General features: G+C 44.5%; 3 gene segments (V, D, J or C); all 3 read right to left on the bottom strand.

Moving 5' to 3' along the window:
- Window positions 1-6,466: 6,466 nt before the first annotated feature.
- On the bottom strand, window positions 6,467-7,035 carry LOC116516728. The segment is given in 2 exon segments: window positions 6,467-6,798; window positions 6,972-7,035. Coding segments are annotated over 2 exon segments (381 nt in total).
- A 2,446-nt stretch (window positions 7,036-9,481) lies between these two features.
- Window positions 9,482-10,000, bottom strand: LOC116516727. The segment is given in 2 exon segments: window positions 9,482-9,828; window positions 9,940-10,000. Coding segments are annotated over 2 exon segments (393 nt in total).
- A 2,712-nt stretch (window positions 10,001-12,712) lies between these two features.
- On the bottom strand, window positions 12,713-15,340 carry LOC116516726. The segment is given in 3 exon segments: window positions 12,713-13,089; window positions 13,190-13,301; window positions 15,248-15,340. Coding segments are annotated over 3 exon segments (582 nt in total).
- Window positions 15,341-25,347: the final 10,007 nt, after the last annotated feature.

Below are 25,347 nucleotides of genomic sequence, written 5' to 3'. Positions count from 1 at the left end.
TTTTATTACAGCAAATCCCTGACTGTTTCTCTGTAGGATGCAGAAAGAGAAGAGGAATGATTAAGGACAACCTGGACCAAAAGATCTGAAAGACATCCGAGATAAAGTTTCAGTAAAAGAGGTGTAATTGCAAAGGGGAGAGAAAGGTTAGAGGTGAACAGGAAGAGTGAAGGACTCCGAAGCAACTTTTCTGATCAGAATTGATCAATACGAACCAAAATGTGAGTGTTCCATATCAGAAGGGTTGAGCTTAGAAAATGAAAACTTTCCCATCACTATTTCAGTAGACAGAGAAGAGAAGAGATGTAGCTAGGTGGTAGTTGGGATGTGGGAACCACAATATGGCTGTTGTCTCCAAACAACTTTTATTGGAAATGATATGGGTGAATCTCTATGTTAAATGATTCAGGCACCACTCCATTCCATAATTAGGAAAGAAGACTAAGAGACTCCATGGTTGGAAATCAAAGGTACTTTTACTAATTATAAATGGTAAGCGAGCAGTAGCAAAGCAAAGTCTGCTTAATTTGGCGCGAAAGCAATTGATATATAGAATAGCCCGTTCCCCCCCCTTAGGATCAAAGCTCCAGTCCAATCATAAGTCCTTCAAGTATCAGGTGTGAGATAACTTCAAAAAGACAGGCCGAAAGATGGAATGTCGAGGCCGTTGATGCAAGCGGGAAACACAGACGCATGCGCAATCCCAACGTCTGGCACATCCTAGAACATTCCTCCAGCACATCAATTAACTCCTCCCAAATACAAGCCCCCCCCTTCCCGTTTCATGGCAGCTGAAGCAACAGCAAGGCAGAAGCTGACATCCGGCCGTCCCCCGGAAAAAGGCTGTCAGGCCTGGGAAAAAAAAAGAAACAAAACAGACAAACGACAAAACACCAAAAGAAGAGGGAGGGGGAGAAAAGTCAAGGCTTGCCGGGATAAGAAGCATAAAATTTCTGTAGCAGGCGGGGAGCACGAACGTGGGATTTATCAACCCATTCCGTGTGGGAGGGGGGAAAGTGCTTCCAAGCCACCAGGTATTGGATGCGATTACGGTGCCTGCGGGAATCAAGAATTTCACGAACTTCAAAATGATGTTCCCCATCAATCAGCAACGGAGCAGGCGGAGGTTCATCTGGGGGGCGTAAGTGGGAAACCCGAACAGGCTTGATGAGGTTGATGTGGAACACTGGATGGATTCGGTTGAGGTGTTTGGGCAATTGTAAACGAACAGAAACAGGATTGATGACTTTCACAATAGGGAAAGGGCCAACATACTTGGGTCCCAATTTCTTTAATTTCTGTGTAGTGTGCAAGAATTTCGTGGACAAATACACCAAATCCCCAATGCGGTATTCATAGGGCTGAGAGCGTTTCTTATCGGCTTGCTTCTTATGGGCCTTATGTGCAGCGTCCAAAGTGGAAAGAGTCAGAGGCCAAATGCGACTGAGACGCTCACTCCAGTCCGCAACTGAAGGAACCTGTGGTTGGGCAGTAGGCAATTCGGGAATAGGAACAAAATCTTGGCCGTAAACGACCCGAAAAGGGGTGAACCCCGTGCTGGAGTGAACCGAGTTGTTGTAGGCCACCTCAGCATGTGGCAACAAGTCGACCCAATCGTCTTGTTGATAATTGATGAAACAACGTAAATATTGCTCAAGGACGGAATTCGTACGTTCACAGCCGCCATTAGTCTGAGGATGGTAGGCGGAGCTAAGGCCCTGGGCGGACCCTATGCGTTTGAGAAATTCCTTCCAAAAAGTAGATGTAAATTGGACCCCACGATCGGAGATAATACGGTCGGGAACTCCATGCAACCGGTAGATGTGTGAAAGGAACAGTTTAGCCAATGCCTTGGCGGAAGGAATTTTGTGACAAGGCACGAAATGAACTTGCTTGGAAAACAAATCAGTGACCACCCAGATGACGGTATGCCCCTGGCTTTCGGGAAGCTCAACAATAAAGTCCATAGAAATCTCCTTCCAAGGGGCAACCGGGCGAGCGACGGACTGGAGTAGTCCCTGCGGTTTCCCCGGCGGTTTTTTGGCGGTAGCGCAAACTGGGCAACTGGCCACATAAAGTTCAATGTCCTTTTTTAAAGAGGGCCACCAGAATTGTCTCTTCACGAGGTGCAAAGTTTTTACGAACCCAAAATGACCCGCCAATCTGGAGTCATGAGCGCGACGAAGGACGACCAGACGTAGGGACGCGGGGATGTATAATTTAGCACCAATCCACGGTAGATCGTCCCGCATGGTGCACTCGTCCCGATGGTTCAGAAACCAGTCGTCTTGAGGAAGAGCTTTTTTAAGGTCAGAAAGTAGATCTTGAGGTACTTCCCTCTGAGCTTGGGTCTGCTGACGTGTGAGTACCGGAGCTGCCAGGAGCGGTTGAACGATACTCAGTTTAGAGCAATTATATTGAGGTAATCGGGACAAAGCATCCGCCATGAAGTTCTTTCCGCCTGGGATATACTTTAGAGTGAAATTGAAATGGTTGAAATATTGGGCCCATCGCATCTGTTTGGGGGAGAGACGACGAGGCGTTCGCAACGCTTCCAAGTTCTTGTGGTCAGTCCAAACCTCAAATGGGTGTTTAGCGCCTTCTAGGAAATGGCGCCAAGTAGCGAGGGCCCAACGGATGGCGAAAGCTTCCTTCTCCCAAACCGCCCAACGCCGCTCCGTGTCGGTGAGTTTACGGGAGGTGTATGCGCAAGGCTGCAAGTTACCTTGGTCGTTGGCTTGCAGCAGAATGGCCCCTACGGCGACATCACTGGCATCAGCCTGGACGACGAAAGGCCGGTCGAGATCAGGATGCCGAAGAACTGGTTCAGCGGCAAAAAGGCGTTTAAGTTTCTCGAATGCCACTTGGCATTCCATGTTCCAGTCTAAAGGCTTATTAGGCTTAGGCTTCGGGTCGCCTTTCGTCTTGAGCAAATTAGTAATAGGGAGGGCAATCTGAGCAAAAGAGGGAATGAATTGACGGTAGAAATTAGCGAAACCCAAAAATTTTTGCAATTGCTTACGAGTTTTGGGCGCGTCCCATTCAGTGACCGCCTTCACTTTTTCAGGGTCCATTTCAATGCCATCAGGGGAGATGCGGTAGCCCAGATAGTCAATTCTAGATTGGTGAAACTCACACTTAGACAATTTAGCATAAAGGTCAGCGGCACGGAGTTTTTTCAGAACAGTGCGCACCAGATTGACGTGGTGGTCGTAACTGCGAGTATAAATGAGGATATCGTCCAGGTATACGATAACGCCCTTGTAGAGATGATCGTGCAAGATTTCATTAATAAGTTGCATGAACACAGCAGGAGCCCCTTGTAGGCCAAAAGGCATAACCCGGAACTGGAAGCAACCAAGAGGGCAGTTGAAAGCAGTCTTCCATTCGTCCCCTTCCTTAATGCGTACTCTATAGTAAGCTTCTCGCAAGTCCAATTTAGTGAAAATGCGGCCCTTCCCTAGCTGTGCCAACAAGTCCTTCATCAATGGGAGTGGGTAGAGGTTCTGAGTTGATACAGCGTTAAGATTTCTAAAATCACAGCATAAGCGAAGAGAACCATCTTTCTTTTCACGAAACAGTACAGGGGCAGCCACTTTGGGTCGAGCCGGTTCAATGAAACCACGTTTCAAATTTTTGTCAATGAAAGAACGCATTTCCTCCATTTCCCTGGGCGACATGGAATAAATCCGGGGTTTAGGGAGCTTAACCCCGGGTAAAATGTCTATGGAGCAATCAGTAGGCCTGTGGGGGGGTAGAATGTCCGAAGATTGTTCGCTGAAGACGTCCTTAAGATCCAGATATTCTTTCGGAATTTTCTCCTCTCCTTCAATCCTCTCCTGCCCTCTAGCGGCCACTTCAGGGACGTCAGTGATAGGTTGGTCCGGAGAGCCCTCTCCCACTGGAGGCACCTTCGAGCGAACGCGTAAGCGGCCTGTTCGCCAATTTATGTGAGGGTTCCACTTCCAGAGCCATGGGATGCCCAAAATGAGTGGCCTGTCCATGCCAGGTGCGACCACAAAAGAGATTAATTCAGTATGGGTACCCATCCTCATTTCCAAAGGCTCTGTAAAAAAATGGGCGCCCCCCCCCCCCCGCAATTGATCCATCTATTTGGCAAAATACAATTGGGGTTTTCAAAGTGCGCAATTTGAGGCCTAATTTCTCCACCATGGCTGGGTTGATCATGGAGCGGGAACAGCCGGAATCAAGTAAGGCCAGGAGGGTGGCAGGCTCCCCCTCAGGAGGAACTTTTAATTCAATAGGGATTAGCAGGGGCCCCTTGTTTGAACAAGGGGCCCCTGCCCCTTGCCCCAGTGAGGCGATGTGTCGTCATCGGAGTCCTCCGAAGAAGAGGAGGTAGCATCTGCGTCTCCCTTTAATGGCTGGGCCAAAGGAGGGGGGTTGGATTCCCCAGCGAAAGCCGATTCCTTCTTCTTCTTTTCAGGGCCTCTGCCAGACTTTTCCTCACGTTTGGGAGGGAGTTGCGCAGAGAGGGGTAATTTAGCACGGCATTCGGGGGCGGTATGCCCTAATTTGCCACAGCGAAAACATGTTAAAGGCCTGGAGAGGCCAGAAGGGGGCCCCCTCGCTTCACTTCGTCGTTTGAAAAGTGATTGAGTGGCGGGAGGGGGGATGGACTTGGCAGCTCTCTCCTTCCGCTTCCTTCTTTCCTCTTTAGCATAACGGAGACGGGTTAAGTCGAGTTCAGCGTCCGCTGCATGCTCAAACCAAGTGATTAAACGTCTAGGCAGGTTACGATTGACACATTGCTGATAAATGTCTTCATTCAATCCTTCAGCAAATCTGTCCAGTAGAGCGTCCTCCCCCCAGCCTCTCATGTATTGGGAAAGACACTGAAATTCCTGCATGTATTGGGCGACAGGTCTATCGTCTTGTTCAAAAGTTAAAAACTTCAATTTGCTTCGCTTCTCAGTTAACGGGTCATCAAAACGTTGGCGGAAAGCCTCCATAAAGCAGTTGAAATTCCCCAAGAGGGGAGAGCCAGACATATGCAAAGCAGTTGACCATTTAGCAGCCTCATCATCTAATGACAAAAGAACCATTCTGACCCTCATGATGTCAGTTTCAAAGTCTCGGCCATAAATCTCCATGTAAGTAAACACGTGCATAAGAAAAGAGGCCAGGCTAGCAGAATCACCATTGTAACGCACAGGCAAGGGAGGGATTTTAGCCATCCGATGTCTTCGGGGGGGAGGCCCTCCTTGGTCAGCAAAACCTCTAGCTGCAGGGGGTGAAGCAGGCCGAGGGGGAGGGGGAGATGTTGGGCGTGGGTAACGTTGCCAATTTCTCCAGTCTCTTTCCTCCTCCCCCCTTCTTTCCCCCAAATAAGTTTGACCCCAATAATCAGGTAATTCACTCCGCTGGGGTTTTCTCATGGGCCCCTGGAGCTGGTAGCTTCGGCATTCTCCTTCATCGCCTCCCCTTCTTTCCCCAAAGTACCTTTGGCTCCAATAGTCAGGGAATTCAGTCGTCTGGGGTTTTCTCACGGCACCCAGCTCCAGCGAAGGTTGTCTGGGTGGTCTTTGGGTGAGTCCAGCATTCCAGCTTGTCTCTGTCTCTCTTTGTCCCACCGAAGTTGACCATCGGGGTGGGGGGGGCAGGTTCAGGCTGGCTGGAAATTTGCAGTTGAAATAAATCTTCGTGTAAGGATAAGTCAGGCGGGCTGGGCTCGTGTAGAGAAAGGTCGGGAGGTCCTACTCCACTGGAATCCGCCCCTCCAACGTCTCCCTCCTCCTCTCTGATCGGAGAAGACATTATCTCCCTTCTCGGTAGACGTAAATCTCCTGGAAAGGGTTTCTTTTTGAGACTTTGCTTCTTGTCAGGCACCACTCCATTCCATAATTAGGAAAGAAGACTAAGAGACTCCATGGTTGGAAATCAAAAGTACTTTTACTAATTATAAATGGTAAGCGAGCAGTAGCAAAGCAAAGTCTGCTTAATTTGGCGCGAAAGCAATTGATATATAGAATAGCCCGTTCCCCCCCCCTTAGGATCAAAGCTCCAGTCCAATCATAAGTCCTTCAAGTGTCAGGTGTGAGATAACTTCAAACAGACAGGCCGAAAGATGGAATGTCGAGGCCGTTGATGCAAGCGGGAAACACAGACGCATGCGCAATCCCAACGTCTGGCACATCCTAGAACATTCCTCCAGCACATCAATTAACTCCTCCCAAATACAAGCCCCCCCCTTCCCGTTTCATGGCAGCTGAAGCAACAGCAAGGCAGAAGCTGACATATAATCCATAACTCAACGGATTCCTTTCCTTCCACGCACCATGAGATCCCATACCGATGAAAACACTCTTCTGCAACTGAGATACTATCACATCCCTGAGAGTCTAAGTGGGTATGAGAGCAGGAAGGAAGCATCTGAGAACATTTTTATACATTAGCTAGTCATGCATACCGGACATCACCTGCTGGAAGGTTTTTGTTCAGCTCTTCAGTGAGATTGTATCATTGTGTACTTGCCACCACCCATATAAGACAGGCAATAATAATCAGCTTCATCCTCTGCCTGAAGATTGGAGATGGTTAACACGGCAGATGTTCTCGAGTTTTCAACTGAACCGGAGAATCGTTCTGGGATTCCAGAGGCTCTGCTGGTATCATCATATATAAGGAGTTTGGGGGCATTTCCAGGCTTCTGTTGATACCAGGAGGAATCGTATGTTCCAATTGTTCCACTGCTTATGGAACAAGTGATTCGGATTGACCCTCCAGGAGATCCAGCCACAGATTCTGGTTGAGTCAGGACAACTTGAGAAAAAGTCCCTGAAAGACAACAAAGATGACAGGAAAGACTCTATCAGCAAAAATCTTCATTGAAATCAGAGGATACATGTAGTAGGAACAGAAATTAGGGGATGGATTTCTGAATTATCAGTAGACAGAGGAAAGTCATAGTCACAGCAATTTTAGAGTAGAAATCCCAAGACATAAATTACCCGTAAAGGAAGATGAAAGGATAGCCAAGATAAGAGGCATCAAAGCCATGGTTGGGGATGAGGTCAGAACCTAATTGTCTGCAGATCCAGCTGTGCTCTTTGCTCTTAAGCCTTTGGCCAGTGAGGAATTCAAATTCATGCAAATGATCCACCTGTTCAAAACCCAATTAAGTGAACTAATTGTCTCCTGCAAACTCCACTCCCCTATCGTCTTTTGCATTTTACTTAGTTTCTGAAAAGTCTTGTTTCTTAGGAAAGGGAATATTCTGTAGAAGGGAGCCCTTGGATAAATGCCTTGTTTTCCTCTGCACTACAAAGTGTTGAAATATGACTTAGTAGTAATGCTCTTTTCTGAGTTTAGTTGATGTTCTCCTTGCTTCTTCCTCCTGGGCTGAGTTTTATGATGTAAAACAGATTTCAAACAAAGATTAGCCTTATTTAGTGATGATGACACAGTGGCTCAGTGGCTAAGACTCCAAGCTTGTCGATCAGAAAGGTCGGCAGTTCGGCGGTTTGAATCCCTAGCGCCGTGTAATGGAGTGAACTCCCATTACTTGTCCCAGCTTCTGCCACCCTAGCAGTTTGAAAGCACATAAAAAATGCAAGTAGAAAAGTAGGAACCACCTTTGGTGGGAAGATAACAGCGTTCCCTGCACCTTTGGCATTGAGTCATGCCGGCCACATGACCACAGAGACGTCTTCAGACAATGCTGGCTCTTCAGCTTTGAAACGGAGATGAGCACCGCCCCCTAAAGTCAGGAATATGTGTGAGGGGAACCTTTACCTTTACCTTAGTGAGGATAATATATTATTGTCTCATTGCAACTGTCAGCTTGAAAAACCACCGTACTGAAAACAAAACTCTTTTTTATAATGAAAATGACAAAGTTTAGAAAATATGGCAATCCTGACCTCTATTGGTTATATCATTATAGCTTCAAGTTAATGTTTAGCACCAATGAAGGAGAAGATTTGCAGCTCAGGGTTGTGTAAGAATTGGGGTGAGATCTGAATTATTTGTGTGAAAAGAATGAACCTGGCAGATTCCATTTTGAATAACAACTTGCAGTATGTGTGTGTGTGTGTGTGTGTGTGTGTATGTGTGTATGTATGTATTGTGTCACAACCCCTGGTATGCCCAAATATGGGAGGAAGCATACTGCTTCCTTTCTCTGTCTATCGGCTCACCCCAGGAGACCATCCAGACAGAAAGCCATTATTTTTACTGTTGCCTTTGTTACATTTGTGTTGCATTTGTGCTGATAAATAAATAAAGGGAGACTAGTATAGATCTATTTCAAGCTATTTAGCTCTCATCCGTTAGCCATACCCTTACTGGGATTTGAACCTTTGAACCTGTGATAAAGAAGGAGAGCCTGTGGCTTAGTGGCTAACACAACTGCCTAATATGTAATACAGCACAGGTTCAAATCCCAGTTGCTTAGGCTGGAAAAATACTGATTGGAACAGGATTTCATGCTTTGCTGACAACTTTGGTCACTCTGACCCAGCCAGGAATAGCCCAGATGGGAACTTGGAAGCCCCCTGTTGTACTGTTCAGAATTCGCCTCTGAGAATCCTTTCATGCACATGAGAGTTATCAATAAGACTTTTTCTTATTGATTAATAAAGCTGTAATCTCCTAGTTTGGTTTTTCTTAGTATATAGAAAATATACCGGGATATTTTTCTCACAGGTTGAGATGAGGGGTCCTTGCTGCTGTCTGAGCTTGATTGTTTTCTTGCCGACGTTCCATGACCAAAATTATCTATTCATGTTACCTAGTTTGGGTAATGAAACACCTGCAAAAAAAACCCCAACCAAGCTCAAAGAACACCAAGGACCCCTCTTCATTTTTAGTGCTGGGTGAGCCAAGAATCAGAATCACAGGGCTGGAAGGGACTTTGGGGATCTTCTAGTCCCAAACCCTAACCCTACACCAGTGGTGGGATTCAAATAATTTAACAACCGGTTCTCTGTCCTAATGACCAGCTGGGTAGGTGGGGCTCAGTGGTCATGTGACCGTGTGGGTGTGGCTACAGCACTCCCGTCAATGGGCGCTTCGCCTTAGCTGTTACAATGTGATCAGGATTAACCGGAGAGGCAGTTTCTGCAAGCAGGGCAACAAATATGAGGCTAGAATCAACAGCAGAATGTTTCCTTCCTGCCTTCCTTACAGGATTAGCCCCGTAAAGTGGGGGAAAAAAAGATTTCTTCCACCAACCGGTTCTCCCGAATAGGTGCGAACCGGCTGAATCCCACTACTGACCTACACCCTATACCGTTTCCGATACATGGTTGCCCATTCTCTTCTTAGGAAATCTCCAGTGTTAGAGCACCCAACACTTCTGGAGACAAACCATTCCACTGATAAATTGTCCTAACTGTCAGGAAATGTCTCCTTAGTTCTAGGTTGGTTCCTTATGTGTTCCGTGCTTGGTGATTTTTCATCAACTTCTGTTCATACATGCCTTGGGCAACCGAGCAACATGTTTTTGTATCAGTTCCTCCTAAAAATGCATCACCGTGCGCTGCTCAAGTTTGCTGTCCCATGTGTTGCAATAATAATGTGCATCGTCTTCCACTTGAACTCCACTGATCACCAGATTCCAGAGGTTCTGGGAGGCATCGGGGGAAACGCTGAACCTCTCTGGGACCCCAGTTCCCCTGCCTTGATCGGTGCTGGTAGAATAGTGGTACAGAAACCGTGGGATGCCACCTGGTTTCTGCTGGTACCACCTGGCTCTTTGGCTACCAATGGTGTAGCCACTGCTCACTGTGCAAGAGATTCTAACTGTTGATGCTGGAGATGCAGACATGGAGGATGGTTGAGTTAATATCAGCTGAGACTCTGAGCCTGCAACCAAAACGAGAGAAGATTAGCTGGTCTGATTTTGGATGAATTGTCATGGAAGGGAAGAAGATGCTTGGACAGCTCTTGAACACTGCGACCCATTAGTAGATTTACCTGAGAAGAGCCATCCCACGGCCAGAATAGCAGGGAACCAGATCATCCTGCAAGTTGTCGCTCTTTCCAGTTCTCACATCTTTCTTTCGGATGGTTCTTCTTTATATCTAACCCATTGAAATTCTCCCAATTTATGCAAATTATCCATCCGCCCCTCTTTGCAAATGGTGCAGCCCCAACCCCCTGTCCCTCTAACTTTGCAATATTACAGCACAAGATGACACCGGATTAAACCATGAACTCCAAAAGACACAAGGCACCAAGGCAAGGAGTCAACCATGCAAATTCTTGAGAAGTGGCCGTCTTCATGGTCACCATAATGTAGAAAAGATGTTGAGACTCTAGAAAGAGCACAGAGAAGAGCAACAAAGAGGATTAGGGGACTGGAGGCTAAGACATATGAAGAACGGTTGCAGGAACTGGGTATGTCTACTTCAATGTAAAGAAGGACGAAGGGAGACATGATAGCAGTCTTCCAATATCTCAGGGGTTGCCACAAAGAAGAGGGAGTCAAGCTATTCTCCAAAGCACCTAAGTGTAGAACAAGAAGCAATGGGTGGAAACTAATCAAGGAGAGAAGCAACTTAGAACTAAGGAGAAATTTTCTGACAGTGAGAACAATTAATCAGAGGAAAAATTTGCCTCCAGAAGTTGTGAATGTCCCAACACTGGAAGTTTTTAAGAAGACGTTGGATAACCATTGGTCTGAAGTGATGGAGGGTTTCCTGCCTAAGCAGGAGGTTGGACTAGAAGACCTCCAAGGTCCCATCCAACTCTGTTATTCTTTCTAATCAAGTTATTGTCATGCAGATTTCCATCTTGTTTAAAACTAGAAATTTATTCCCCTGCATTACCATATTGGTTGATTTCATTGATTGATTAGATTTGTATCTCCCAAATATAACTTTGGAAAGCTCACATTTACAAGCCTTTTAGAATATCTGCATCCATTTTTAATGCATTCTCAATTTTCAACATGTTTGTTCTGCCGGATGATTTTTCTTTCACTGTGTAAACCATAACTGAGTCTTCAAGTGCCTTAAAATATATTTATTATATCCAGAAGGATATTTTGGATATTGGAGGAGGCATTATATTGCATACCTTCAGATACGTGGTTGCCACAAAAGACAAGGGCAATCCTAAAAACAGTTTTTACAAAAATAGCAATAACAATAGCACTTAGACTTATATACATCTTTACAGTGCTTTACAGCCCTCTCTAAGAGGTTTACAGAGTCAGTATATTGTCCCCAACAATCTGGGTCCTTGTATTACTAACCTTGGGAGGATGGACGGCTGAGTCAACCCTGATAGAATCATTGAGGATGGGTGGAGGCCAGAGAAGGCAGATAATCCCCAAAATATGGATGTGGGCATGTAAGGCACGAGGGAGAAAAAGACAGAGAAGGAGGGAGAAAGAGATGGAAATGAGGGAGATGTAGGGGAGGAAGGTAGCGAAGGAAGGAGGAAGGGAGAGAAGGAAGGAGGGAGGAAGAGAGAGGTGGAGATGGATTGGGGGAGGGAAAGGGAGGGAGAGACGGGAGGAGGGAGAAAGAAGGAGAGAAGGGGGAGAAAGAGAGAGAGAGAGATGGAAAGGGGGAGGAAGAGGGAGGGAAGAAGGGAGAAGGAGAAGGGGAGATGGAATGGGGTAGGGAGGAAGAGAGAGAGAGAAGGAAAGAGGGAGATAGAGGGAGAGGAGGGAAAAAGAGAGAGAGGGAAATGGAATGGGGGAGGGAGGAAGGGAGAGAAGGAAGGAGGGAGGGAGAGGAAGAAGAGGGAGAAAGAGAGAGGGAGGGAGATGGAAAGGGGAAGGAGGGAGGAAGGGAGGGCGAGAATGAAGGAGGGAGAAAGAGGGAGAGAAGGAGGAAGAAAAAGATAGAGGGAGATAGAATGGGGCAGGGAGGAAGGAAGTGAGGGAGAGAGGGAAGGAGGGAGGAAGAGGGAGGGGGAGATAGAAGGGGGAGGGAGTGAGAGGGAGGGAGAGAAGAAAGGTGAAGAAAGAGAGAGAAGAAGATGGAAAGAGGGAGGAAGAAATGGAGGGAGGGAGATGGGGAGGATAGAAAGCAGGGAGGGAAGAGAAGGAGGGAGAAAAAGAATGAGAAAGAGATGGAGAAGAATTATGTTCACATTTGAATGGAATCCAAATTACCATATTTTTCGGAGTATAAGATGCACCTTTTCCCCGCAAAAAAGAGGCTGAAAATCTGGGTGTATCTTATACACTGAATACAGCATTTTCTTGTGTCCCGAAACCCCACCCCCTTCACCAAAATGGCTGTGCATAGCCTTTATGAGGCTTTCTGAGTTCTCCTGGGGGCTGGGGAGGGCAGAAATTAGCAAAAAATGGACCGTTTTTTGCTCACCCCCCCCCCCAGCCCGCAGGAGCACTCTACAAGCCTCCTAAAGACTATCCATGCCCTTTTTTCGGGACAAAAAACGGGCCCATTTTGATGAAAAATGGGTTGTTTTTTGCTCATTTGGGGGGGGGGGGCTCCACCCCCCAGAAGTCCTCTACAAGCCTCCAAAAGGTTATTCATGCCCCCTTTTTTTGGAAAAAAAGGGCCATTTTTGGGAGGTCTGCAGAGCGCAAAACCTTTTTTTTTTACATTTGCCTCTTCAAAATCTTGGTGCATCTTATACTCCAAAAAATATGGTAGTCATTTCTCCAATGCGTTTGACTCTGTCCCAAACGGGTCCTTTCATTTCAGCGTCTCTGCTCCTTTCATCTGCAGACTGCCTACAACATGAACAGGAAGCTCAACAGTTGATGCTACTGAGGCTTGAAGAGAGTCAAGAAGGGCAGAGTTTTTGTCTTCCTTCCCCATTGCGCTGAATGGCTGTGCCATGCACTCCCTGTGTGTACGGAACAGGAATAGATGGCTTCATCTTCAGCCAAGGCCCCCGTGATGGTCAGGGACATGACATTCCCTGACCTGGACCCAGAGAACCTGGCTGGAACATCAGAAGGTTTGACACTGGTCTGGTAAACCAAGAGCCGAGGTGCTTTGCCTGGTCGTTGCTGGACCCACCAAGGGTAATTGTTGTCAGAGATGACTCCAGTAGAGTATCTGCAGGATATGGTGACCGTCCCACCAAGAGGCACCGATTCTGGATCTTTCAAGCTTTGCAGCTGCTGAAGGCTGAGATCTGCAAGGAAACACAGCAAAGAACTGCTTATTTAAGGGACCATGGCCACCATTTGGGAGAAGACCCGGCTTCTCTCTTCCACCAACTCCATGTAGCTCACCAATGGTGGCAAGGAACATGGCCAGAAAGAACATGCTGTTTATTCGTGGGAGAAATGTCACGTTCATCTTCTTGAAGTGACAGGTTCTTCTCTTGGGGTCAACCCAGTTGTTCTTAAATCCCCAGAGGCCAAAAAAAACCCAATTCTTTCATGCAAATCTTTTGCACCTTTAACTTCTGTCTCTGGCTGTTGGGACCACAAGAGAGATGCTTGCACCTGCTGGACAGATTGTGTCTCTGAAGGGCTTTCCAAATTATATTTTATTTCATTTTGGTTTGCCAATCATGTATGAGAAAAGAAGTATAAGCAGATATAAGTATCTACATAAGAAATGAGTACAAATAGATGGGGGCAGTCAGTCAGGGACGGTAGGCACACTGGTGCGCTTATGCACGTCCACTTTATGGACCTCTTAGGAATGGGGTGAGGTCCACGCTAGACAGTTTAAGGTTAAAGTTTTGGGGGTTTGAGGATATAACAACTGAGTCGGGTAGTGCGTTCCAAGCATTGACCACTCTGTTGCTGAAGTCATATTTTCTGCAATCGAGTTTGGAGCGGTTTACCTTCAGTTTGTTTCTATTGTTTGCCCGTATATTATTGTGGTTGAAGCTGAAGTAATCATTGTCAGGTAGGACTAGTAGCGGATAATTGTGTGTACTAGATCAGGCCTTAATCGGCGTAGTTCTAGGTTGTCCAAGCCCAAAATTTCAATCCTGGTGGCATCAGAGATTCTATTGTGAGCAGAGGAGTGGAGGACTCTTCTTGTGAAATACTTCTGGACACGCTCGATTGTATTAAAGTCCGATATACAGTGTGGATTCCAGGCAGATGAGCTGTATTCAAGAATTGGTCTGGCAAAGGTTTTGTATGTCCTATTTAGCAGTGCAATGTTACCGGAGAAAATATATATCTGCTACACATCACTGGATTCAATGAGATGGTGGTTGAAATGTTTGTTATAAATAAGGATGAATACAGTTGACATCCAAAGCAATTTTTTTGGGGGGGAGGGGAATGTAGGAGATCTTCTAATAAAGGGCAGAATGTCTTGCCTTCATCTCCGGACAAACTGTCCTAGGTCAAGTCTTCAAGGAGAAGCTTGGATTTTGGATCCTTCGAGTCCTCCATCTCTTTTGGAGGACAGGCACTTCGGATTTGGATGATCAAAGGGAAGGAAGAGCAAACATTCTACAGAATGGCAGCGCATGGAATAACGTCTAGCAGGGTGATGAACATCCATACCAGGCACCAGCCTCTTCTCAATGTTCATATATAAACCATGCCCTCCTACTTGAGGATTACTCTTGGTAGATTTCAACCCATAGAGTCCAACTTAAATTTTCAAATCTTCTTGTCAAATGAAAACCCCAATAGTTACACTGACTCTTCCTTTGTATCATTGTCTTATTTTAGGTCCTCTCAGGATAATTATTCGTTTTCTCATGTGTCAGAAATGTATGCTTTGAGAAGTAAGTGCATGGATCCCAGGGATGGTTGTGATGATTATTTTAATAGGAAGAACAACAGCAGCTCCTCCTGGCCATTCAGATATCTATATATTCTCCACCTCCACCTCCTCATTCTTTTCCTCCTTCTCTTCCAGAATTCTCCTTTCTTCCTTCTGTTCTCTAGTACAACCATTGAAACACATTGGTTTGGAATGTGATTTGGTGACATATTTCATAAGTCAACTGGATTGGAACACTGTGAAAAGATCCTTGTGTCCTCCTCCTCCTCCTCCTCCTCCTCCTCCTCCTCCTCCTTCTTCTTCTTCTTCTTCTTCTTCTTCTTCTTCTTCTTCTTCTTCTTCTTTTTCTTCTCCTCCTCCTCCTCCTCCTCCTCTTCTAATTCTAATTCTAATTCTTCTCCTCCTTCACATCCTCCACCTTCACCAACTCTTCCTCCTCCTCCAATATGAGCAGAATTCTCCTTTCCCCTTTCTGTTCTCTATTATTAAACCTTCTTCTTACTCTTCTTCTTCTCGTCTTCTCCTCCGATATGAGCAGAATTCTCCTTCCCCCTTTCTGTTCTCTATTATAAAACCTCTTCCTCCTTCACCTCCTCCTTCACCACCTCTTCCTCCTTGAAAAATGTGATAACAGTTGGATTCATGCTCAAATAAGGATCTGATGGAGGACGAGGCTTCACCATGGTGATCATTTGGTGATTAATACCATATAGGTAGTCCTTGGCTTATGACTACAATTGAGCCCAAAATTCATGTTGCTAAGTGAGACATTTGTTCAGTGAGTTTTGCCCCATTTCTTGCCCCACTTGCTAAGTGAACCTCTGCAGTCGTTAGGCTAGTAGCACAGTTGCTAACCTTCCTTCATGTAAGTGTACCGAGGCTGATCAACGGAGCTTGTTTCCTGTAGGGTTTTTGTCTCACTTCTCCATCTGAACCAAGCACTGTGCACCCGCTTCCAATCCAGGCAACACAGTAATACACAGCCTCGTCTTCCACCAAGGCCCCCGTGATGGTCAGGGACATGGTGTTCCCTGACCTGGAGCCAGAGAAGCGGGCAGGAATGCCTGAGGGTCTGGTACTGGTGCTATACATTAAGAGCCTTGGGATCTGCTCTGATTTCTGTTGGACCCATGCAGGGTAATTGCCGTCGCCAATGACACCCCCATCGGATCTACAAGACATGGTGATTGTCCCTCCTGGAGCTACAAGTTCTGGATTCTTCAGGCTCTGAAGCTGCTGGATGCTGGCCTCTGAAAGAGAACGTAGAATTGGGAAAATGGAAATAAATGAAATGAGGCTACACCACAGGGTGAGATCCACCGTTTGCCTGCACCTGGGAGGTCCTCAGAAGGGCTATTCCCACAATTCTATTCCTCTTACCGAACAAAGATAGGACTAGAAAGAGGTAAAGTATCCAAGCCATGATGGAGAACAAGGTGAACTTCCTGAAGGAAAGACTCTGGAACTGGTATCCATCAGGTCTCTCTTAAATCCCCAGGGGGCTGAAGAAGGCATCTCTATATGCAAATGGGCTTTTATTTTAAGAACAAGCATGGTCCGTTGTACATGGAGCTGAAGGTCCTTGCCTGCACCCTGTTGGCCTACAAAAGATATTGCTGAGCTTAGGGGAAAAAAATAAGGGTTCTGTAACAACATAAAGTGGAACCAGAGGATCCTAAGATGAAAAGAAGGACTATGGGAGACATGATGGCAGTCTTCCAATATCTCAGGGGTGCCACAAAGAAGAGGCAGTCAAGCTGTTCTCCAAAGCACCCGAAGGCAGGACAAGAAGCAATGGGTGGAAACAAGGAGGGAGGCAACCTAGAAGTAAGGAGAAATTTCCTGAAAGTGAGGACAATTAATCAGTGGAGCGACTTCCCTCCAGAAGTTGTGGGTGCTCCAACACTGAAGGTTTTCAAGAAGAGACTGGAGAGATATTTGTCTGGACTAGTAGCGAATTACCTGCCTGAGCAGGGAGTTGGACTAGAAGACCTTCACAGTCCCTTCCAACTCTATCATTCTGAAAGTATCTCAGAAGGGACCCTACCCTTCTGGGGATAATTATTCCCTTCTGGGGATAATAATTAAGCAGGATAATTATTGATTTTCTCATATGTCAGAAATGTTCAGTATGCTTTGAGAATTAAGTGCGTGGATCCCAGGAATAGTTGTGATGATTATTTTAATAGGAAGAACAACAGCAGCTCCTACTGGCCATTAAAGTACCTAGATATGCTCCTCCACCTCCTCCTTCACCTCCTCTTTCGCCACCTTTTCTTCCTCCTCCTCCTCCTCCTCCTCCTCCTTTTCCTTTCCCTCCCCCTCCAATATGAGCAGAATTCTCCTTTCCCCTTTCTGTTCTCTATTATAAAACAACTACTACCACTACTACTACTACTACTACTACTACTACTACTACTACTACTACTTTTTCATCTTCTTCTCCTCTTCCATCTTTTTCTCATCCTCCTCCTTCACCACCTCCTCCTCCTCAAAAAATATGTTACAGTTGGGATAATGCTCAAATAAGGATGTGATGGAGGACGAGGCATCACCATGGTGATCATTTGGTGACTAATAACATACAGGTAGTCCTCAGCTTATGACCACAATTGACCCCAAAAATTTATGTTGCTAAGTGAGACATTTGTTAAGTGAGTTTTGCCCCATTTCTTGTTCAGTGAAGCACTGCAGTCATTAAGTTAGTAGCACAATTGTTACAAGAAGTTCGTTTCCTGTGGGGTTTTTGTCTCACTTCTCTATCTGAACCAAGCACTGTGCACCCGCTTCCAATCCAGACAGCACAGTAATACGCAGCCTCATCTTCCACCAAGGCCCCCATGATGGTCAGGGACATGGTGTTCCCTGACCTGGAGCCAGAGAAGCGGGCAGGAATGCCTGATGGTCTGGTACTGGTGCTGTGCATTAAGAGCCTTGGGATCTGCTCTGATTTCTGTTGGACCCATACAGGGTAATTGTTGTCGCCAATGACACCCCCATCGTATCTACAAGACATGGCGATTGTCCCTCCTGGAGCTACAAGTTCTGGATTCTTCAGGCTCTGAAGCTGCTGGATGCTGGCCTCTAAAAGAGAACAGAGAATTGGGGAAATGGAAATAAATGAAATGAGGCTACACCACAGGGTGAGATCCACCATTTGCCTGCACCTGGGAGGTCCTCAGAAGGGCTATTCCCACAATTATATTTCTCTTACCAAACAAAGATAGGACTAGAAGGAGATAAAGTATCCAAGCCATGATGGAGAACAGGGTGAACTTCCTGAAGGAAAGACTCTGGAACTGGCATCCATCAGGTCTCTCTTAAATCCTCAGGGGGCTGAAGAAGGCATCTCTATATGCAAATGGGCTTTTATTTTAAGAACAAGCATGGTCCGTTGTACATGGAGCTGAAGGTGCTTGCCTGCACCCTGTTGGCCTACAAAAGATATTGCTGAGCTTAGGGGAAAAAAATAAGGGTCCTGTAACAATATAAAGTGGAACCAGAGGATCCTAAGATGTAAAGAAGGAGTACGGGAGACATGATAGCAGCCTTTCAATATCTCAGGGGCTGCCACAAAGAAGAGGGAGTCAAGCTGTTCTCCAAAGGACCTGAAGGCAGGACAAGAAGCAATGGGTGGAAACAAGGAGAGAAGCAACTTAAAACTAAGGAGAAATTTCCTGACAGTGAGGACAATTAATCAGTGGAGCAACTTCCCACCAGAGGTTGCGGGTGATCGAACACTGAAGGTTTTCAAGAAGAGACTGGATAGATATTTGTCTGGAATAGTAGCAAATTACCTGCCTGAGCAGGGAGTTGGACTAGAAGACCTCCAAGGTCCCTTCCAACTCTGTTATTCTATTCTATTCTATTCTATTCTATTCTATTCTATAAGGACCTCCAAATTGCATACTAGGTGACTTTGAAGAAGGTCTACCCCATCCTGAACCAAAGGTCAAAAAAATCTCCACTTCCAGGCGATGATGAAATCCACAGATGCTTGCACTTATGACCACTGGGTCTGGATCTCCTCGCCTCTATTCGGAAGAGTATTAATCATAACAGAATGAAAAATAAGAAGGGGTCTTGGATTCTTCTTTCAGACAACATGTTGGGGGATTTCCAGGCATTGAAATCCACACACCTTAAAGTCATCAACTTTGAAAACCAGGGCTCTAATCACCATGTCCATTTCATCTGCATACTGGCTACAATTGTTGTGGCCTGTCTTTGGCCAGCAGAGCTGGTGGCAGACTCAGACAGTGAGGAGGTTGGGGAGGAACATGGGCCAGTGCTGGAGTCTGAGGAATACTTGGATGAGGGGTCTGTTTTGGAGGCAGAGAGGGGGCCAGGGCCGTATGCCAGTTATCACCTGCCTTCAGAGTCAGACATCGGTGAGGCAGATGAATAGCTGGAGCCTGTTCCCAATATGTATATGCGCAGAGCTGCCAGGAGAAGGGAACAGCTAAGAAACAAGGGTCGACTCGGGAGTAAAGCCACAGGTAGAGGGTGAATGGCCCCTCCCATAGGGAATAAAGAGGAATGAAAGGGGAGTGGAGTTTGCAGGAGACAATTAGTTCAACTCATTAGGGTGAAGATCTGTTCCTGACTCCTTGCCAAGGAATTGCTGCTACAGCATAGTGTTTGGAAGATATCACCCTGGCAGCTCTCCTAGCCTGATAAAGGTTCGTAGTTCTGAAATCTCATGAAAGACTGTTGGCCGGGACTTTGCTAGAGGAATTGCCTTTAACCTAAATAGAAGAGGTTTTATCAGGATGAGAAGTCAGCTTCACGATCTTGGGAGGCCTAGGTCACAACAACAATATCAACAGGAAACTCAAGAGTTGATGCAACCACTAATGATGCTTGAAGAGAGCAAAGAGCGTGAGAGGTTTTGCCTTCCTTCCCCATTGCACTGCATCACTGTGCCACGAGCTCCCTGGGTTCAAACAGCAGTAATAGAGGGCTTCATCTTCTGCCAGGGCTCCTGTTATGGTCAGGGACATGACATTCCCCGACTTGGATGCAGAGAACCGTGCTGGCACATCAGACATTTTGATATTGGTGTTGTAAAATAAGAGCTGGGGTGGTTTGCCTGGATGTTGCTGGACCCACCAAGGGTGATTGCCATTGGCGATGACTCCAGTAGAGTATCTGCAAGATATGGTGACCGTCCCACCAAGAGGCACCGATTCTGGGTCCTTCAGACTTTGCAGCTGCTGAAGGCTGAGATCTGCAAGGAAACACAGCAAAGAACTGCTTGTTTAAGGGACCATGGCCACCATTTGGGAGAAGACATAGCTTCTCTCTTTTACCAACTCCATGTAGCTCACCAATGGTAGCAAGGAACATGGCCAGAAAAAACATGCTGCTTATTCTGGGTAGATATGACACGTTCATCTTCTTTTGAAGCAAATGGATCTTCTCTTGGGGTCAACCCAGTTGTTCTTAAATCCCCAGAGGCCAAAAAAAAATCGGTTCCTTCATGCAAATCGTTTTGCAGCTTTATCTTCCATCTCTCTGGTGGAACAACCACACGAGAACCTCTTGCACCTGCTCTGTCTCTGAAGGGTCTCCTCAACTGTATTTGCTACACATCGGTGACTTCAAAGAAATTGGAACAGAGAGGCTTCCAATGAATAAGAGCTGAAATATTTGAGAATTCGGACACTGTACGAAGCTCCAGGAAATTTGGGAGGAGAACATAAAAATGAACATCTGGATAGATGGCTCTCACTCAAGTGCTTTGGCCCTTGACGGTTCTCCGTATAATTTTGCAAGAATGTCCTGGCAATAATTACATCTTGCAAGAAATTGTAAGACTTGTGTGGAATCACCATGATTCATGTAAGGTCCCGCAAGCCTCTATTTCAAGCTTCATCATCTTCTCTTCTTTCAGATATTAACCACTACGTGAAAATATTTGGACTACCTGGAAATTTTGAGGACATTCTATTCGTTGATTAACATGATCAATGATTCCAGGTTAAGTTCCAAACCTGGTTTGACGTAAATACCATGTTTTTTTTCTACTGCATCTTTTATTCTTCCCTTTGTCTACATAACACACCTCTTTGAGATCATTCTTTTTCATTCCTTCTCTCTGCAGTTCCCTAGATTGGAAATAGATGCAATCCTCAAGACAATTGAGGATAAGAAACTTGAATTGGGGGTTTGGTTTCATAAGAAGTACCACAGCATCACCTGCTGGTTTTATACATCTCTCCACCAGGAGCCACAAAACTCTGTTGACATCTAAAATGAAGATAAAACTGCTTATATCATTTTTTTAATCTTTATGCTATGTATAAAAATAAATATAGGGTGTTGCATTTATGAAATCAATGAACTGCTACAGAGAACACAATGTTTTATTTCTGCATGCAACAAAAACATTTTGAACTCCAGAAAAAAAAGATGGGTCAAAAAGCTCAATGAAGTTTGCATGCTGCTGAGTTTCACACATTGGCAGTTGTGACACATATTCTGAGCGACAGGGAGCCAGAGTAGAGGGATGAAAGAGCCACATGAGTTGCTCCAGAGTTGCAGGTTGCAAACCCCTGTCCTACTTCATTCTCCTTCTTCTCCTCCCTTCCCAGCAACACACAAACACACACACAAATACACAAATGGAAAACTGCACATTATGGGAGGAATAATATTCATATAAAGTTATGAAGTAAAGGAGATGAGCAGGATGAGACTGAAGGTGGGGTTAAATGCGCCATCAGTTTGGAATCCTTACATTCCTACAAGAAATCTAAGACCAGCTTCCCCATGAATTCTGTTGACTCTTATCTACTGTAGTTCCATTTTGGCATGGCCATTAGTAGATCAATTTTCTTTGTATAGGTAGCCCGTAATAAATATATTTTGAACTTAGCTCACGTTTCCTGGTTTCTTGCACATGACATGGAGAACAGAACATATGTAAAAAAGAGGTGGAGACTCTAGAAAGAGTGCAGGGAAGAACAATCAAGAGGATTAGGGGACTGGAGGCTAAAACATATGAAGAACAGTTGCAGGAACTGGGTATGTGTAGTCTAGTGAAAAGAAGGACTAGGGAGACATGATAGCAGCATTCCAATATCTTAGGATCTGCCACAAAGAAGAGGGAGTCTCCAAAGCACCTGAGGGCAGGACAAGAAGCAATGGGTGGAAACCTATCAAGCAGAGAAGCAGCTTAGAACTAAGGAGAAATTTCTTGACAGAACAATTGACCAGTGGAACACCTTGACTCAAGAAGTTGTGAGCACTCCAACACTGGATGTTTTTAAGAAGAGATTGGACAACCATTTTTCTGAAGTGGTATAGGATTTCCTGCCTGAGCAGGAGGTTGGACTAGAAGACCTCCAAAGTCCCTTCCAACTCTTATTCTATTCTATTCTATTCAAGAGTGGCAGTAATAGACCCATCAGCAGGCACAAATGATGAGACCACAGGTGTAGAGTTCAAACTATCTATTTTATTGTTGTATGCCTATTTCACAGGAATCTCCCTCTACTGGCAGCTTCTGCCAGAGAAAGTTTAGATAAAGCTATGTTTTGTGTTTGTGATAAAGACCCTAACCCTTTGAAAAGGTGGCTCCTAAATACAGTAGAATTAGGAGAAATAGTAAAATGCAGATTGTTCTTGGCTTACAGCCATCCATTTAATGACCATTTGAAGTTACAAGAGCACGGAAAAAAGTGACTTATGACCAGTGGTGAAATTCAATTTTTTTTATTACCGGTCCTTCCCCACTCCTGGGGGAAGGATGCTACAAAATCTCCACTCTCACTCCACTCCAGAGCCAGCCAGAGGTGGTGTTTGCCGTTCTCCAAACTACTCAAAGTTTCCACTATGAGTTCTCCAGAACCTGCTAAATTTCACCCCTGCTTATGACTGTTTTTCACACTTCATGACCATTGCAGCATTCCCATGGTCAAAATTTGAATGCCGGGCAGCTGGCCTGTATTTTTCACAGTTCTGGTCCCTTTTGTGACTTTCTGACCAGCAAAATAAACGGGGAAGCCAGATTCACCTAACAACTGTGTTACTAATTTACCAACTGTGGCAATTCACTCAACACCTCTACTAAAGAAATATCACAAAATGTGGGCAAAAATCCCTTCATAACTCTCTTGTTTAACAAGGGAAGTTTTGATCCCAATTGTATTGCAGGTATATAAGTTTCGGGAACAGCGTTCAATGCTTTGTACTCCCACAACTTTCATCTGCAGATGCCCAACGTGGTGTGACAAGCAAAAGATTTTTGTCTCAGTTCCCCATAAAACTCAACCACTGTGGGAGAAGAAGGCGGGGCTTAGCAGTGAGAAGATGGAGTTTCAGGCTACTCCTGAAATTCCTCTATACCGAAGGATTTTTGGACGGGTTCTTTGAACTCTAGCTGTCCCGTAGACGACAGTGAAGGTGAGGAGAGACCCAGGACCTCAGAGACACCCGCAAGTCTCTTGGGGGGGGGGGGTATTAACTCCTCGTGCCAATTCCCTTTTGGATTAGCTGCGTGCTAACTGAAACTGCAGGTTGCCCCTAAGAATGGTAGAAGTGATGTCATCTGGTAAGCTGATTTTATCATCCAAGAGAGACTGTTCGCGTTAAAAACTTAAGATAACTGAAACCAAAGAACAGGAAAATTTAGCGGCGAATTGGCTTTTTTTAATGGATTTATGGCTGGTGGTTACTTTACTTCTTAAAGGCTTCAAGAAACTCCTCGACATCCTCCCCCCTCTGAATCTCCCTAAGTGGATCGTAAAATTTATTTTCTATTAATTAGCCCGTCACGATTCGACACTTTTATTACTTTATTACTTGGCTTTGTTTACGATCAGATAAGATTGCACAGCCTGTAAGAGACTAAGAAGTCTGTGGAAAAAAAAAAGAGCTTGCAATTTTTAACTGCGACACATCATGGCGTCCCAAAATACCTCTAAGATTTCATTTCAGATTCTTTTTTCCGCATGCAGAGGACTCTTTGACTCTTATCAAAGGCTGGAAAGAAAATTGGATCATCTGATTTTAAAATATGAAGTAAAAACTGAGATCGTTGAATGATTAAATGCTCCTGAAATACAAACGGAAAATGTGAGAAATGGTGTCTGGTCTATCTCAGAGGAAGAAAGGAGGGGGGGAGCCATAAAGAAGACTCATTTAAAAAGACAGAGTGCAGGAGGAATGGAAAATCCACCCTTGAGAATTAAAGGTAATTTGGAAAATTTTACAAGCCCAGGACAACATTATTATTTCATCACTGACATTCAGAGTCCAAAGGTGCCAAAATATCTTTGTCTGGATTTGCTTATGAAAACATTTGGTAAATTTATCCAACGCGTGGCAATTGGCTGGAGAAGATCTTGCTATTGGAGAGACACTGGCTGATAGATGGAAGAACGTAATTTAAAATCTAGCTAAATCTGATTACCTTAATGTGTAATAGATATAGCTGAATAATGACTGATATGGATAGTAATATATATAATTTGGAACTGGCTGATAGATTGAAGAATACAATTGAAAACTAGTTAAACCTAATTGCTTTTTCTTGTAACAGATATAGTTGAATAATAATTGATATTGATAGTAATGTATATAATGCGGAGTTGATATGATAACTAACAATTGGAAGATTATACATAAAGAGTATTAACTACAATAATTATCACCATTAAAAAACTAAATAAAATACATACAATCAAATGTTAATCAATACTGGGAAAATGTTATGATATGATATAATTAAATATTATGGATGTCCAGCTAAAATAGGATATGAGGATTTGATGATAATAGAGGATTTTACAAATAAGTAAATGAATTGTCAGCATGTGTTATGGATTAATTATGTAATGCATAGCTAAGGATGAAGGATGTTTAAATAACCATAGGTAATTAAAACTGGAGGTATAATGATGTTGATATGGTAAATATTCGAGTTAAGATATTTGAATTAATATGAGTTAATGGAAGAGAAGCACCAAAGCATGTTGTAACCAGTTGATATACTTCTTTTTTTTTCTTATGATAGACACCTGTGTTTTGTTTTGTTTTCCTGCCTTGTCTCTTGTCGTTTTTGTCTTTTTTTGTATTATTTTTATTTTTTATTTTTTATTTTAATTTTTATTTTTTATTTTTTATTTTAATTTTAATTTTTTATTTGTCCTTTTTTTTTTTTCCTCTTCCACCGGTGAGGGCAGGGATTGTTCAAGATTATTACTTTTATCAATATTTCTAAATAATAATTACAGTTAAATGAAAATGGATATATAATAATGCTTTAGTTAATATGAGTTATGTTGGTTGACTGTGGAGGAGATGTACCAAAACTTATCTGTAATTGATTGATACATTTTCTACAGATGTAAAGAAAGATGTGTACCTGTTTTAAACTAAAATTAAAAAACATTTATTAAAAAAAATTAAAAAAAAAACTCAACCACTGTGTTGTGTATTCAGTTACATGAAAAGGGCCAGCAACCTTCCTGCTGAGCCCTAATTGGCCTAGAGGCAGTAGAGGCTGTTGCTAGCCTCCAAGAAACAGCTAGTCTCCCTGATTGGCCAAGGTACGGCAGCAGCAGTTGCTGTGCAGTACCTTGGCCCTGATTGGTTATTTGGGTTGTTACATTTCTTATAAATACTGGGGCGCGTTTTGCTCATGTTGGAATCGCTGTCACCTTACTTATGTGTAATAAATTCC

This window comes from Thamnophis elegans, chromosome 13 (assembly GCF_009769535.1).
Source record: "Thamnophis elegans isolate rThaEle1 chromosome 13, rThaEle1.pri, whole genome shotgun sequence".
Taxonomy (NCBI): domain Eukaryota; kingdom Metazoa; phylum Chordata; class Lepidosauria; order Squamata; family Colubridae; genus Thamnophis; species Thamnophis elegans.
Note: the sequence above shows the minus strand (reverse complement) of the source record. Positions and strands in the feature narration are given on the sequence as shown.